The sequence below is a fragment of the Notothenia rossii genome (genome assembly GCF_949606895.1).
Source record: "Notothenia rossii genome assembly, chromosome: 4".
Taxonomy (NCBI): domain Eukaryota; kingdom Metazoa; phylum Chordata; class Actinopteri; order Perciformes; family Nototheniidae; genus Notothenia; species Notothenia rossii.
Window position 1 is genome coordinate 36,266,310 of NC_136902.1, and position 14,109 is coordinate 36,280,418.

Consider the following 14,109-nt stretch of genomic DNA (forward strand, 5'->3'; position numbering starts at 1 on the left):
ACACCTATAATTCAGGACGTCTCCTATCAATGGCAATGATAATAATTAATATTTGATCAAGGGCAGTGAAAATATTACTTCTTAAAAAAAAAAAGTCTTGTGGCTCAACTTGCAGTGTAGGGGTAAGTTGATCCAGGTCAGGGGGTAAATTGAACCACGGTTCAAATCTGGGCATATCTGTTCAAACCTGGGCATACCTACAACAAATCTTATAGGTACCAAATACAAGCTTAGTTTTTCAAATATTTTTTATATAAATTTCGATTGAATTGATTGATTTTTTTTAACATGTTAAAAGGAAAAGTAATCATACAAATGGTGATACAATTTCATACATCTCACCAATCAAACACAAGGTAAATTCAACTTTAAATGTAGCCTACAATGAGCTCTTATTGTCAACTTGGCCTACTTTCATTAATTTCTGCATTGAAAAACTGGCTCAACTTACCCCAAGGCCCATGGTTCACTTTACCCTATAGCCACCATTTTAGAAAAAATAGAGTCATCTTTAGCTTAATGATTCACATGGTTTAATACGCTGCTAACACATCAACATATACAATATATGTGTTTAAACCTGGATACTTTTTTTTTTACATGACAACCGATATAGCTGACATCTAGAAAATGTACTTTGACAAGCAAAAAACGTTTTTTTTTGTAAAAATGTTTACTTACCAGACCACAATGAGTATCTCTCTTTCACAGGCAATGAGAAATGGGTGGAGCTTGCATAATTTCTGGTCACTTGATTACAACTATAAGGCGTTGCCTGGTTACAGGGGGTGGTTCAATTTACCCACTGGCTAAACTTACCCCCTTCTCCCCTACTACAGCATCTCCAGCGGGTTGAGTGGTCACGTATGGACGGACACGTTTCTGGTGCCGATTGCGTGTAGACGGAAGACTTTTTTGATATCGAATTTGGTTCGTTTTTGTTACCGTCTCCGCGTGGCTAGGGTCTTAAGCTCGCTCCATTGCGGAGATATTCCCGCGAGAGTGCGGTAAACTTAAATGTATTTATTTATTCACCAGCCTAGTGGGCAGAAAACATATGAAAAAGTGTAATCTGAAAAGTAACTATAACTTCAGGCTAATCAAAAAGTACAATATTAGTCTTCGATATGCAGTGTAAAAGTATAAAGTTCAATAAGTATTACACGTACCTCAAATTTGAACTTAAGTATATTGATCAATATAAAGGAACACAAAGACCGTGCTGGGTCTCAGCATATCAGTAATCTCATTATAAGATGTGAAAATGTCCAAAAACTCAACATGTTTACTTCCTGTTTGCATTCCGACATGTTCCACTCCACATTGTTTGCACACGCAGGTTCAGCACTGTACCAGCCTCCCTATTGTTTTTAATGAGACCCTCTCTATATCATATTCCTCCTCCATGCCCCTTCATCCTCCCCCTCAAGTCCTCCTCCTCCACTATCTCCACCTCCTCTATTCATCTGAAGAAGGCCCTGCCAACAGTACGGGGAAACCTAACTCACCGTCCTTTCATAGAAACAAACCTGTTCTCTCTCCACCACCCCCCCCCTCCCTTTTGCCTGTGCCTAAATTGTCCCTCTCTTCTCTTTGTCCTGATTCTTTCACCCCCTCCCTCCCTCCTCCATTTTTCAGCCTCTCTCCCTCTCTAGTGCTGGTGGTTAGTAGGCTTTATCGCACCATTGTTCTGCCATCCGCCCATTTCCGGAGGCTGTCGCTAACAAAGGCTCCGGGACACACACACTCTCCCTGCCTAATGCCAGCCCTCACCTGCCCACACACACACGCACGCACGCACGCACGCACGCACGCACACACGCACACACACACACACACACACACACACACACACACACACACACACACACACACACACACACACACACACACACACACACACACACACACACACACACACACACACACACACACACACACATACACACACACACACACACACACACACACACACACACACACACACATCTGAGGAGGACGTCAGTATAGTTCTACAAACCCCCCATTCCTACACGCACAAAGCTCTAAGAAAGGTGAATTACAGAGGATTTACCAAGATCCTCTTTCATCTAAGTTTTCCTTTCTTGCTTCCTCTCCAATTCCTTCCATCCTCTTCCCATCCCTTCCTTCCCTCCTTCCTCCCCTCCTTCCTTCCTTCCTTTCTTCTGAAATTAATAATGAGTAGCTCCCTCCAACAGTTGAACTTCATCACATCAATTTGCTCAACAAAACTTCTGCACTGATACTCCACAAACTAAAGTGCATTGGCAGAAACAAATCACCAACTTTTAGATGTTTTTTATATGCCAATATGACATTCTCAAATATCCTCGTATGTATATACGAAAGTTTTCCTGCTTTTCTAATTTGTTTCTGATATTTTGAACTGAATCTATTAGCATTTTGGACTGAAAATAACAAGACATAAATAAACAACACCTTGATTTTGAGAAGCTGGGGTGGACCAATTGATTTAATGAGAAAATAATCAGCAGATAGACGGATCGATACTGACTATAATCGTTAGTTGCAGCCCTAATTCACTCTCTCTCTCTCTCTCTCTCTCTCTCTCTCTCTCTCTCTCTCTCTCTCTCTCTCTCTCTCTCTCTCTCTCTCTCTCTCTCTCTCTCTCTCTCTCTCTCTCTCTCTCTCTCTCTCTCTCTCACACACACACGCACACACACACGCGCGACCAGCTTCCAACACGTCCACTTTTCACCCCACCCCCAAGAGCAGAAAAGAAAAAGAAAGTGAAAAGAAAAGAGAGGACGGCTGCTTCCTTTGTCCTGCAGCCTGAGCCCTTTCACTCTCTCAAACACACACACGCATACATTTGTACACACACACACACACACACACACACACACACACACACACACACACACACACACACACACACACACACACACACACACACACACACACACACACACACACACACACACACACACACACACACACACACACACCCACACACACACACACACACACACACACACCAATTAACCCTGTGTCTGCCCTAGGGGTTTGGACACGACCCCTTGACCTTGGAGCAGGTCTTGGGAGGCGTCAGGAATCTGAATTGACAGCTCCCATGACAGCAATGACAGTGTGTGACAGACACCCCATGTCAGACACACTTGTTCACCTTTTCCACTCTGAAACACACTCTTGTCTCCTGTTTCCTTCTCTTAATCTCCTCTAATACTCTCAGCACTTATTTTTCACTTATTTCCTCTACAGACACTTTAACCTTTTCTCGACACTCAGAGGCGGAAAACAGGTTCTCTTACATCTCAGACTTTTCCCTTTGACTTAGTCTCCTCACTTATATGGTGTACCGCAAAACTAATGCTCAAGATGACTTCCCAACAACCAGATCCAATAACCAAGAAAGACAAGCATTGGCTAAAAACCAAATACTCAACAAATAGTTCAATTCTTAAGTAAAGCAGTGGCAACTCTTCTTTTAAAAAAAAAAATTCAATTCTGACTTGAAACAATGTGTAAAATGCCCTGAAAAATATCTGAAACAAGTAGGAGAAATCTGCTTCTTCCAACTTCTTTACACACCGGCTTTGATATTATCAGGCCATTTTATGGCTGTTATCAGCTGTTTTATCTACAACTATAATGCTTCAAAACGGTGCAGACTGCGTATTACTATAACGCTATAAAAAGGTTCTTAGTTTAAAGGTTTTCATTTGAGTTATGTTCGGTTTAGATGCCAAAACTACGGGATTGTGATTATGCGCCATAACTGGATAGATTTAGGAAAAGAGGTCATGTTTTGGGTTAAAGTAAGTAAGTTAAGTAAGCCTGTCTGTAATGTAACGATGACTTTTAGTGCAGGTTGTGTTGGACCCATCCATCCTCCCCTATCACAAAGCCTAAGTGGACACTCTTTAAACTGCATCAACAAACTTCCTAAAATTCCCCCAAAACTGTACTTTTTGACAGAACGACAGATATCTTGTGTAGAATCCTTTTACTCATGTTCTTATTATTACTTTCCAATGTGTTTCCTCTTGATCTACAAAAGACAAAGGTTACAAAAAGCAGATGAAAAAGCAGACAAGTGTGCTGCTGTGTCCCGGAAGCTAATCCCACCACCGTAAAGCAGGAGTGGTCAGTGATCATGTCTGAGGCCTGGTGGGTGCTAACAACAGGCACTAATAGACTTTAACAGGAGCAATGAGCGCGTTGTCTTCATCTGGAGGGAACAATGCATAAGGAGGCCTTTTATTGAAGGTCATTAGTCAACTAAATCTTTAGATATCTGAAAGTTTCTAGCACACATCCAGTTTGCATGGAGTAGTGCAGGCGTCAGGCTGCAATACAGTGGTGCAGTGATGACGTTTTGTTGTAGGCCGCAACAGAAGTAAGGGCAACTTTCGGACTATTGCACAAAATAAGAACTTTGGCAAATAGGTGTTTATGATACTTGTATGTCTTGTTCAGCAGGATAATTGATCCACATGTTATGATTGAGGCGTAAATGCAATCCCAAGAAGTAAAAAGCTAACATTAAACTATAACTAAATTAGTTGAGCTCAGACTCAGAGTGGCTGTGTCAACACCGCTAAGCTAAACGCGGCTAATGTTCAGGGTGATGACTTTTACTATTTCATTTAGTTATTTGTCCACTGTTTTTGTAACCCAAAGAATCTTCAAACATTCACCAGTGTCGTATTTACTGATGTATTGGATGTTCTCATTCATAACACTCCGTTCGATGTCTCACTATGGGATGCGCCTCATCCGCGGAGCAAACAGAAGCATCAATCTCATTACGCCAATCCTGATTGGCAGGTGATCTTGACGTCAGTGTCAGGGAATCCACCCACCCTATAAGTAGCTTGCGCTACGCCGCATGCGTCATTCAAACACCTCTTCTCGCTTCAGAGCACATCTCTATATTGGTAGCCGGGCTAGCTCACACAGTCCACAGACAGAACCAAGCTAACCAAGCTAACTTCGGTCGACGGGCGCTCGCCGGCTACTTTTATATATACTTCTGCAAGAAGACTGTCGGTGCTAACATACCAGTTAGTACCACACTCGACCTCACCTTTTTTCTTTTTTCTCCGGAAATCGAAAAGGTAAGGTTTTGATTCAAGCTAGCGGCACACCTGTTGCTAGCTTACCTTCCTCGCTACCAACACCACGATAGTGAGGACGTTTTTTTCTTTCTTCTCACACCAGAGAAGAATAGGACTAAGAAAGAATATTAACACACCAGTTAATATTCTTCGGGAATAAATCCTACACCGTCGTATTTTCTCTGGATTAACGACAGGTTGGAGAGGATTATTTTCTCGACAACGCACCTGCTACGAAAGCGTCCTTCCCACGTCGCCATAATGGCGAACAAGATGGACACGTCTCTCCCTCACACCAGAGGAGCCAGGGAATCGGAGGCTCGGCTCTGCGGCTGGGGGTTGAAGATTTCAGACACAGACGCACACCAGGTCTGCTCGTCCTGCCTCGGGCTGCAACATGCCCAGGAGGCTATCGACAACCTGCGGGCATTGTGCCCGTTTCACCGTGAAGAGCCTCCGCCGACGGCTAGCTCGCCAAGCTAGCTTGTCGGGTCAGGACTCCCTCATGTCCTCTGATTTACCGGACGGAAATCAGGCCACAAGGGCGTCCGCCACAGAGATGAAGCCCTGCACTGTGTCGGTCTGGGGCTCATCAGTAGTGGCAGCTGCAGAACCGGAGTCCCGCGTCGTGTCAGGCTGGGACTCGGTGGCAGCGAGGGACGTGCGAGCGGGGCCCCACGCTATACAAAGCTGGGGCACCCGGCTGGACCTCACCATGGTCTCGCCCGCAGAAGATGTCCTGGAGTTGGACTATACGGAGGACGAAGAGGATGCCTCTGGATTCCTCCTGTCCGACTCCGATGAGCAGGAAGACAACGTCTTCATGTCATCGGCTCAGGCGGCAACGCCGGGAGCGATGGCTGCTCTCCCGGGCGATAGTACACCAGCTTTGCCCTGTCTGAGTATGGACCTGCAGGCCGTGTGTCAGCGTGCCGCAGCCAGACTAGACATCCCATGGCCCGAAATGGCCAAGGAGACCTCCAGTTCCCGTTAAGAGGGGAAAAATTTGCCACAAGCAACGAGGACAAAGAGGCAACTCCTGCCGGTCTTCCCGGAGATGTTGGATGAGGTGTCGGTCTCGTGGAGAGACCGGCCCTTCAGCAACAAGGCCCCAATCCAGGGTGCCTCCTCCCTAGACTGCGACGGTATGGAGAGGCTCGGCCTGCTCCGCATACCGCCGATGGAACCGCTGGTGGCAGCTCACCTCCTCCCGAGGATGGCGACTACACCGAGCAGGAACCCCACGCTGCCGGCAAACGCGGACCGGTTCCAGTCAACCATGACTGAACGGTCCTACAGAGCCGCAGCATTGTCCGCCAGGGCTTTGAACATTTCCTCGCTGCTAACCGCTTACCAAGCGGAGTTCTGCAAGGAAATGACGAGTAATCCTGGACCGGCAGTACTGGACGAGATAGCCGCGATCACGGACATCTGTCTCCGCGTTCAACGTTGCGCCGTCCAGGCCACGGGCAAGGCAATGGGAATTATGGTGGTGCAGGAAAGAGCTAGATGGCTCAACCTCACCAACCTCCCAGACCGGGAAAGAGAGGATGTGCTGGACATGCCCATCGTTCCCGAGGGGATTTTGGGTTTTGCGCTCGCTTCTATGCAGAAGAGATGCGAGTCCAAGAAGAAGGAAGACGAGGCCCTCCACCTCTGTCTTCCTCGAAGGGTCCAGCCGCTGCCTCCACAGCGGCAGTCCTTCGACCAAGCTACCTCAGCTGCTCGGTTTAAAGTACCCAAGCAGCAGAGGTCACAGCCCGCCCCGAGTCCCCAGCCCAGGCAGGAGACGAGGGCAAGTTGGCCCAGAAAATCTCGCCAGCAGTCGAGGAAGAAGAAGCGGACGGCCTGACAGCCTCCTCTTCTTCCCTCAGTGACGGAGCTGGAAGGTTCCCCAGCTCCAGATGTGTTCCCGTTGCCTTGAGAGATGCCTCAACGCCATCCTCAAGTGCACCGAAACACATGTCACAATATTGTTCTGTTTTCTCGGATAAAGCATTTTCCACTGACGCATCCAGGCCTCAGGCCGAGGGCGCAGCTAAAAAAAATGAAAGAAAAAACAATAAAAACAATAAACAGCCCGCCATTTGTTCCCCTTTTGAGAGCAGCTACGGCCTCTCTCAAAAGGCGGACAATGAACGGGTCTGTAAAGGCACCGCCGCCACGCGCATGCACAGTGACGACTGGGGCTGTGAGGCCACCACCGTCACGTGCAGGCGCAGTGCTGGTTGGGGTTGTGAAGGCACCTCCGTCACGCGCATGCGCAGTGTCGGTGGGGACTGTCAAATCGGGGTACCAACACTAGAGGGCCCCATAACACAACAAATAGAGACTCAGAGGGCAAAAGACGTGATATCTCCGCTGGCTCTAAGGAGCGAACAGTGGAAGATGCTCACAACGTCTGCTTGGATGTTCAAGACAGTTACACGGGGCTACAGACTCCAATTCGCTGTCACCCCCCCTCGCTTCTCGGGCGTTCTGTATTCACAGGCCCGAGGGGAGTCAGCCCACATTCTAGAAAGAGAAATCCTCTCGCTTCTAGAAAAGAAGGCTATCTCTATAATACCCGCCGAGCGGAGTCAGAGCGGCTTTTATTCCAAGTATTTCCTCGTTCCCAAACGGGGAGGGAACGGAATTCGGCCAATACTAGATTTGAGGGCTCTGAACGCATATCTAAAAAGATACAAATTCAGAATGCTCACTCACACATCTCTGCTGCGTCTCGTGCGACAAAACGACTGGTTTACATCAGTCGACCTGGAGGATGCGTATTTCCATATCCCAGTATATTACCCACACAGGAAATATCTGAGGTTCGCATTTCAGGGGGTCTGTTACGAATACAGAGTACTTCCCTTCGGGCTGTCTCTCAGTCCATGGGTGTTTGTATGATGTACGGAAGCCGCGATAGCCCCGTTGAGACAACATCTTATTCGCCTGGCAACCTACCTAGACGACTGGCTGCTCCTCGCACAGTCGGAGCAGGAGGCTATTACGCAGACAAATGTCCTCGTAAAGCACCTGCTCAACCTGGGTTTCATAATAAACACAGGGAAGAGCATGCTGTGCCCAGCACACTGTACTCTTCCTGGGTTTACGCCTAAACTCGGTGCCCTTTACAGCCCGCTTGTCGGCGGAAAGAGTGAAAGCTTTCAGAGCTTGTCTCGCTCATTTCCAGCTGCGCAAACATGTTCTCTTCAGATCATGCCTGCGGTTACTGGGGCTCATGGCGTCAGCCATTCTGGTCATACGACTGGGACGCTTACACATGAGGGAGTTTCAGCGCTGGGTAGCCCTCTAAGACTAAACCCCGCGCGTCATGGCGCGCATAGAGTGATGGTTACGGCGAGATGCGTAATGGCACTGCGCCACTGGCTACACCCAACTTTTCTAGTATGGGGCGTATCGTTGGGGACTGTCCTTTCATGGAAGGTGATCACCACGGACGCATGTCTGAAAGGCTGGGGTGGTATTTACGAGGGTCGCCCGGTGAGGGGTCTCTGGAGCAGAGACCTCCAGCGGGCGCACATCAATTACCTGGAGCTTTTAGCGGTGTTCCTCACCCCAAAACGCTTTCTGCCTTTTCTCAGAGGACACCATGTCCTCGTGAGGACGGACAATACGACCACAATATCGTATATAAACCGACAAGGGGGTTTGCGCTCTCTCCAGTTACACATGCTGGCACGCAAACTGATCTTGTGGAGCTGCGGTCCGTCTCCTCTCTCTGAGAGTGACGCACGTACCGGGTGTGATGAACCTCGGAGCAGACCTGCTGTCCAGAGGCGTACCACTATATGCAGACTGGACTCTACATCCAATGGTTGTGAGCCAGCTGTGGGTGCGTTACGGCCGAGCCGCGGTAGATCTGTTCCAGGGCTCGACATTAAGGACTGCCCGATGGCCCGGGACCATCTAGTATTTAGCTCGGGCCATGAAGCCTCACCTGCTAGTTGCCCGATCGGGCAATCTATTATAACAGTATCATGCAGCTCGCGGATCCAGTAATGAGGGACCCGACAGTAAAACTAAACATATCTATAACTAGTTTAGGTAGTTTGAGAGGTAATTAAAATAGCTACGTGTGATATTCTAACCTGAAGTGTGTGTTTTGTCCGCTCACCGCTGCATGTGATCATGCAGAGCTGCGTGTCGACTCGTCAGCAGCAGCTGATCTCTCTCTCCCGTCAGATTAGACTTCACTCGCGTTTATGTCCATATCGATCAGATCCAGCTAGTTTTAGCTAATGATATGACTAGCTGCTTATTAAAAGACACCGTGACCTAAACAATAAGTGTCGCTATGCAACTGGGTGAGGCCACAAAGTATAGCGCAACATTATGCATTTGTTTACATGCCCACCGGAACCCCGAGGCATTAGCAACAGATCAACGCACAATCAACCCATACAGCACATCTCTTTCTCCACATTATGTGTTACACATTAGAATTGACTACTCTTGTCTGTCACATACTCTTCTTGTCTGTCACATAAGTGGCGCAACTGAAGCGGTATTGCGCTAAAGGGAAATTATTTTGACCGGACATTTTGACCAAAGAGATTTAGATTTGCTTGCTAACGGGAACTCTGGCGTCGCCATTGTGTGTGCTTCGCGGATGCACTCGGCTGCTCGGTCAGCTTCTGGATGAGGAGGCATTCCTTCGACCAACTTACAGTAGATAACATTACAAACATTTTTAACAGGGGCCATAATAGCGTAAATAATGTTTGTTTTGGCAGTTATAACTGAATTTAATGTTTTCTACTTTTTTACATCTGGGAAGGCATTTGCCTTCAACAGATGGAAAGTGTCTTGACCAACAACTTAAGTATTTATTATAGCTATGCAGGGCATGCAAGCGAGCAAACACAAACAAGTTAAATGAAGAATACAATTGAAATTGTATTATTGTGGTGGTTCATCTTATAATTCAGTCTAGAGAATGCACCAGACAGCATCTAAGACCTGCAAAAATCTAAATGTTCTAGGGGGAGGCCCTCCAAACCCTTCGCGCGTCATTTCGTCCGCGCGTATTTTTCAGGGCAATCTCTATTGGGCTCAGGGCCATCTGTAAATTAGCTTAGATGGCCCACAGGGCCATCTCCCAAAATCCTTAATGTCATGCACTGTGTTCGCATCAAAAGAAAATGCTCACTGTCAGCTTTTCTTTTCAATGCGCGATCAAAACACACCATTAGGCGTGGACGCGCTCGCGCACATAGAGCCTCCGGTCCTCCTGTACGCGTTTCCACCCCTGGCGCTGATACCCCAAACTCTGGCCAGAGTGAGGGAACAGCGCCACACAATGATCCTGATAGCTCCGCACTGGCCTGCAATGTACTGGTTGGCGGAGATCTATCAGCTGCTGTGCGGTCAGAGACATAGCCTACTGTCTCAGGCGGGGGGGACGATCTTTCACCCACACCCGGAGCGCATGGCCCTATGGGCCTGGCCTGTGAGTGGTATAATCTGAATACAGTGGGTCTCCCGCAGAAGGTGATAAACACTATTCAGAGTGCGAGAGCTTCCTCCACCAGGTCTCTTTATGACTGTAAGTGGAGGGTGTTTGAGGAATGGTGCCTTCAAAAAGGGCACACCTCTTTTCAATGCCCTGTGGGAGTGATTTTATCATTTCTACAGGACCTAATTGAAAAACACAGAGCTTTCTCCACGATCAAAGTACCTGGCTGCTATTGCTATTATTCTCCGTGACTCTGAGTCCCTCACAGTCTTTCAGTCCCGCCTCAAAACACATCTTTTCAACTCTGCCTACCCATAAGCCCCCCTCCTCTCAATCAATTTCCTCTTGACTGCCTTTTTATTTATTTTACTATACTTACTTGTTTGCCTGTCCTTGTTTGTCTACCCTCCCTCATATTGTAAAGCGTCTTTGAGTCGTGAAAAGCGCTATATAAATCAAATGCATTATTATTATTATTATTATTATTATTATTGCTGCATGCCATGTGGGCTTTGAGGGTAAGACGGCCAGCCAACATCCTTTGGTCTGCTGTTTTATGAACGGAGCTCGCAGGCTCCTTCCTGTCTCCAGGTCACTGGTGCCCTTATGGGACTTGACAGCGGTTTTAGATTGGCTCACTCGAACCCCATTTGAACCCCTGGAAGAAGCTGACATGAAGCACCTGTCACTCAAGACAGTGCTGTTACTGGCTCTGGCATCCGCCAAGCGGGTCAGTGACATTCATGCGCTATCTGTACATCCTTCATGCACTCAGTTCTCCCCAGGGCTAACGAGAGTGTTGCTAAAGCACAACCCTGCCTTTATACCTCAGGTGGTTGGTTCATGTACCCCAATTGACATTGAGGCATTTCTTCCGCCGCTGTGTCCCTCCGGGGAACAGCAGCCGAATTTGCTATGTCCAGTCCGTGCTTTACGCACTTATATAGATAGATCAAAAGAGTTTTGTCATAATGACCAACTCTTTGTGTCCTGGGCTAACCCTCAGAAGGGCAAGCCTGTTACTAAGCAACGGCTCTCTCACTGGATTGTGGAGGCAATTGCTTTGGCTTACACGAGTCAGGTTCTGCAGGCATCTTCGGGTTTGCGTGCTCATTCGACTCGTGGTCTGGCTACATCCTGGGCTTTGTTCAAGGGTGTCTCCATCCAAGACATTTGTGCAGCGGCGAGCTGGTCCTCAATGCTCACTTCTGTCCGCTTTTACAGGCTAGACGTCTCTGCTCCCAGTGTGGCCCGAGCAGTGCTGGGCACCCTGTTGAGTCTACCTGTTAAGTTCTGGTTGGTTTGGTGATTTTCGAGATAAGCTCGTCTGGCAATACGGGAGCTACAGTATCCCATAGTGAGACATCGAACGGAGTGTTATGAATGAGAACTATAGGTTACTTACGTAACCCCAGTTCTCAGAGTAACATGAAGTGAGATGTCTCACCAGATGGCCCTCCTTGCTATGGTGAAGCGAGAAGAGGTGCTTATTTTGAATGACGCATGCGGCGTAGCGCAAGCTACTTATAGGGGGTGGATTCCCTGACGCTGACATCAAGATCACCGGCCAATCAGGATTGGCGTAATGAGATAGATGCTTCTGTTTGCTCCTCGGATAAGGCGCATCCCATAGTGAGACATCTCACTTCATGTTACTCTGAGAACTGGGGTTACATAAGTAACCTATAGTTTTAGAACAACATTTTAGTAAGCTTACGTTAATCACAGATCTTACATCAACAATCTAAATAAAACCTTCAAAACCATTGACTTTAAAATAAGGGAACCGTAATTGCTAACCCTCCAGATTTAAGGACTCTATTTTGACCACTTTTCTGAACATTTCAAGCCATGAAATGACACTGAAAAGAGTTCAAAGAATCTTTCATCAGATACTGTGTTGGTGGTGGTTTTTAGTTTAGATCTGTTCTATTTTCCAGCCTTTCTGTATTTCTTTCAGCCACACACACAGAGGGGTCTTCAACAGAGCTGGAGGTAGGTGTAGAGTGGGTGTCTCTATTTGCGGATTCAGCTGGGCTGTTTTAGGAGGACCATAAACAGAGCGACACCACCCACAGAGAGAGGCCGATAGGCAGAGACAGGGCCGACCCCAGAGACCCGGAGGGCACCGGGGGTCCTAAAAAAGAAACATCAGCTATCTTATCTCAGCGCAGGGTCCGATACTCCCATCAGCCTCACAGACATCCACAGAGATCAGGCTACTGTTTCTAGTAGAGCTATTTCTCATTTTCTGCATCATTTTTTACTTTTCTATATGTCGATAATGAATAAGACAAGCTAATAAAAACGGTGACTAAAAAAGAGAAAATGTTGATTGGTCAACTCGCATTTATGCATTTAGAAACTGTTATTTTGGCTTTGAAATGTACATTTTCTTCACTTTGTGAGAGTTATATTAATGAAAATGCAAATGTAGTTTTGAATAAGAACCCAAGTGATATTATCTTTTGTTAGTGAACATTTCTAGCAGTTGGCTGAAATAATACCTCCTATCAGAGCATTCTCACTTGCAGACACAAAGCTGTAGCATGTGTCCGGATCAACTGACATGGATTCACGTGAAATCCAAAGACTTAACACAAAAACATAAGCTCCATATTTTCCAGAGACTAATCAAAGAGAGCCCTGTGACCTGGAGACAGTGTTCAGCCTTCACTGAATCACTTCTGAGGATTTGTTATGGAGCAGAAAACATGAAGGGACTTTAAAGGCTTCTCGATGTGTACAGTGCACTTACCGCAGGCGAGCATTAGTAGTGACGCTTTCATCTCTGAGCGCGCATCAACCCGCGAGGCTGCGGCAACCTGTGGCATGTATGATGAACAGTGTTATACACAGCGACATGCAAGACAGTTATTACATTAAACATTTTGAAAAAGTTGGAGTTAAAGAAGTTTTGCATTTTCCCCCGACTACAGGTCCCCAAAATGTTACGAGTGGAGGTAATTTGGAATTGTTGTTGTTTTTTGTTCCTTTTCTGTGCTGTTTTAACCGGTTAATATAAAAAAACTCACTGTTAATAGTTAAAGCAGAATGAGTAGAGCTGACCAACGTATCTTTAAACTTAATAAAGTTGGGGAGTTAATGAAAAAGTCGCCACTCACCGTGTTGTTTAAGGAGTTCGCTTCTCTTTTGTGTAGTACAGTCTCCCTGTTGGTCCACTTGCTGCGGAGCTGCCGGACGGATGCGAGGCTGAGCACCGTTGTTGCGATGAAGAGTCCTCAGCTCCTGCGACTCTGCGCTGGAAACCCCGGAGTGGACTTTTGGAGCGGAGCAGAACAGTACGAGAGAGGGCGCGAGCCGCCCGGAAGATGGTCGAATAAAAGGAGTTTGTTTTACTTAGGGAAAATTCTCACATTTCCTTTTTATTTGTATATATACATGGTAGCCTAGTCAAAGCCTTCTGCAAGTAGAAATGCCACGTTCTAAAACCACGCCAATACAACATTCCTGAACTCAAGATTTAACTTAGTATAGCAATAGCATCACATGTAGTGGAGT

The 14,109-nt window shown here is 46.9% G+C and overlaps 1 protein-coding gene across 2 annotated transcripts in view; it reads right to left on the reverse strand.

Annotated features, from left to right (window-relative positions):
• The window catches only part of lamb2 (laminin, beta 2 (laminin S)), a 103,059-nt gene extending 89,196 nt beyond the window's left edge, over window positions 1-13,863 (reverse strand). For both annotated transcript variants that reach the window (XM_079678964.1, XM_079678963.1), the window contains exons 1-2: window positions 13,713-13,863; window positions 13,346-13,412 (exon numbers count right to left, since the gene is read on the reverse strand). In XM_079678964.1, coding sequence (XP_079535090.1) covers window positions 13,346-13,376 — 31 coding nt within the window. In that variant the 5' untranslated portion in view covers window positions 13,377-13,412; window positions 13,713-13,863. The remainder of the gene's footprint in view (window positions 1-13,345; window positions 13,413-13,712) is intronic.
• Window positions 13,864-14,109: the final 246 nt, after the last annotated feature.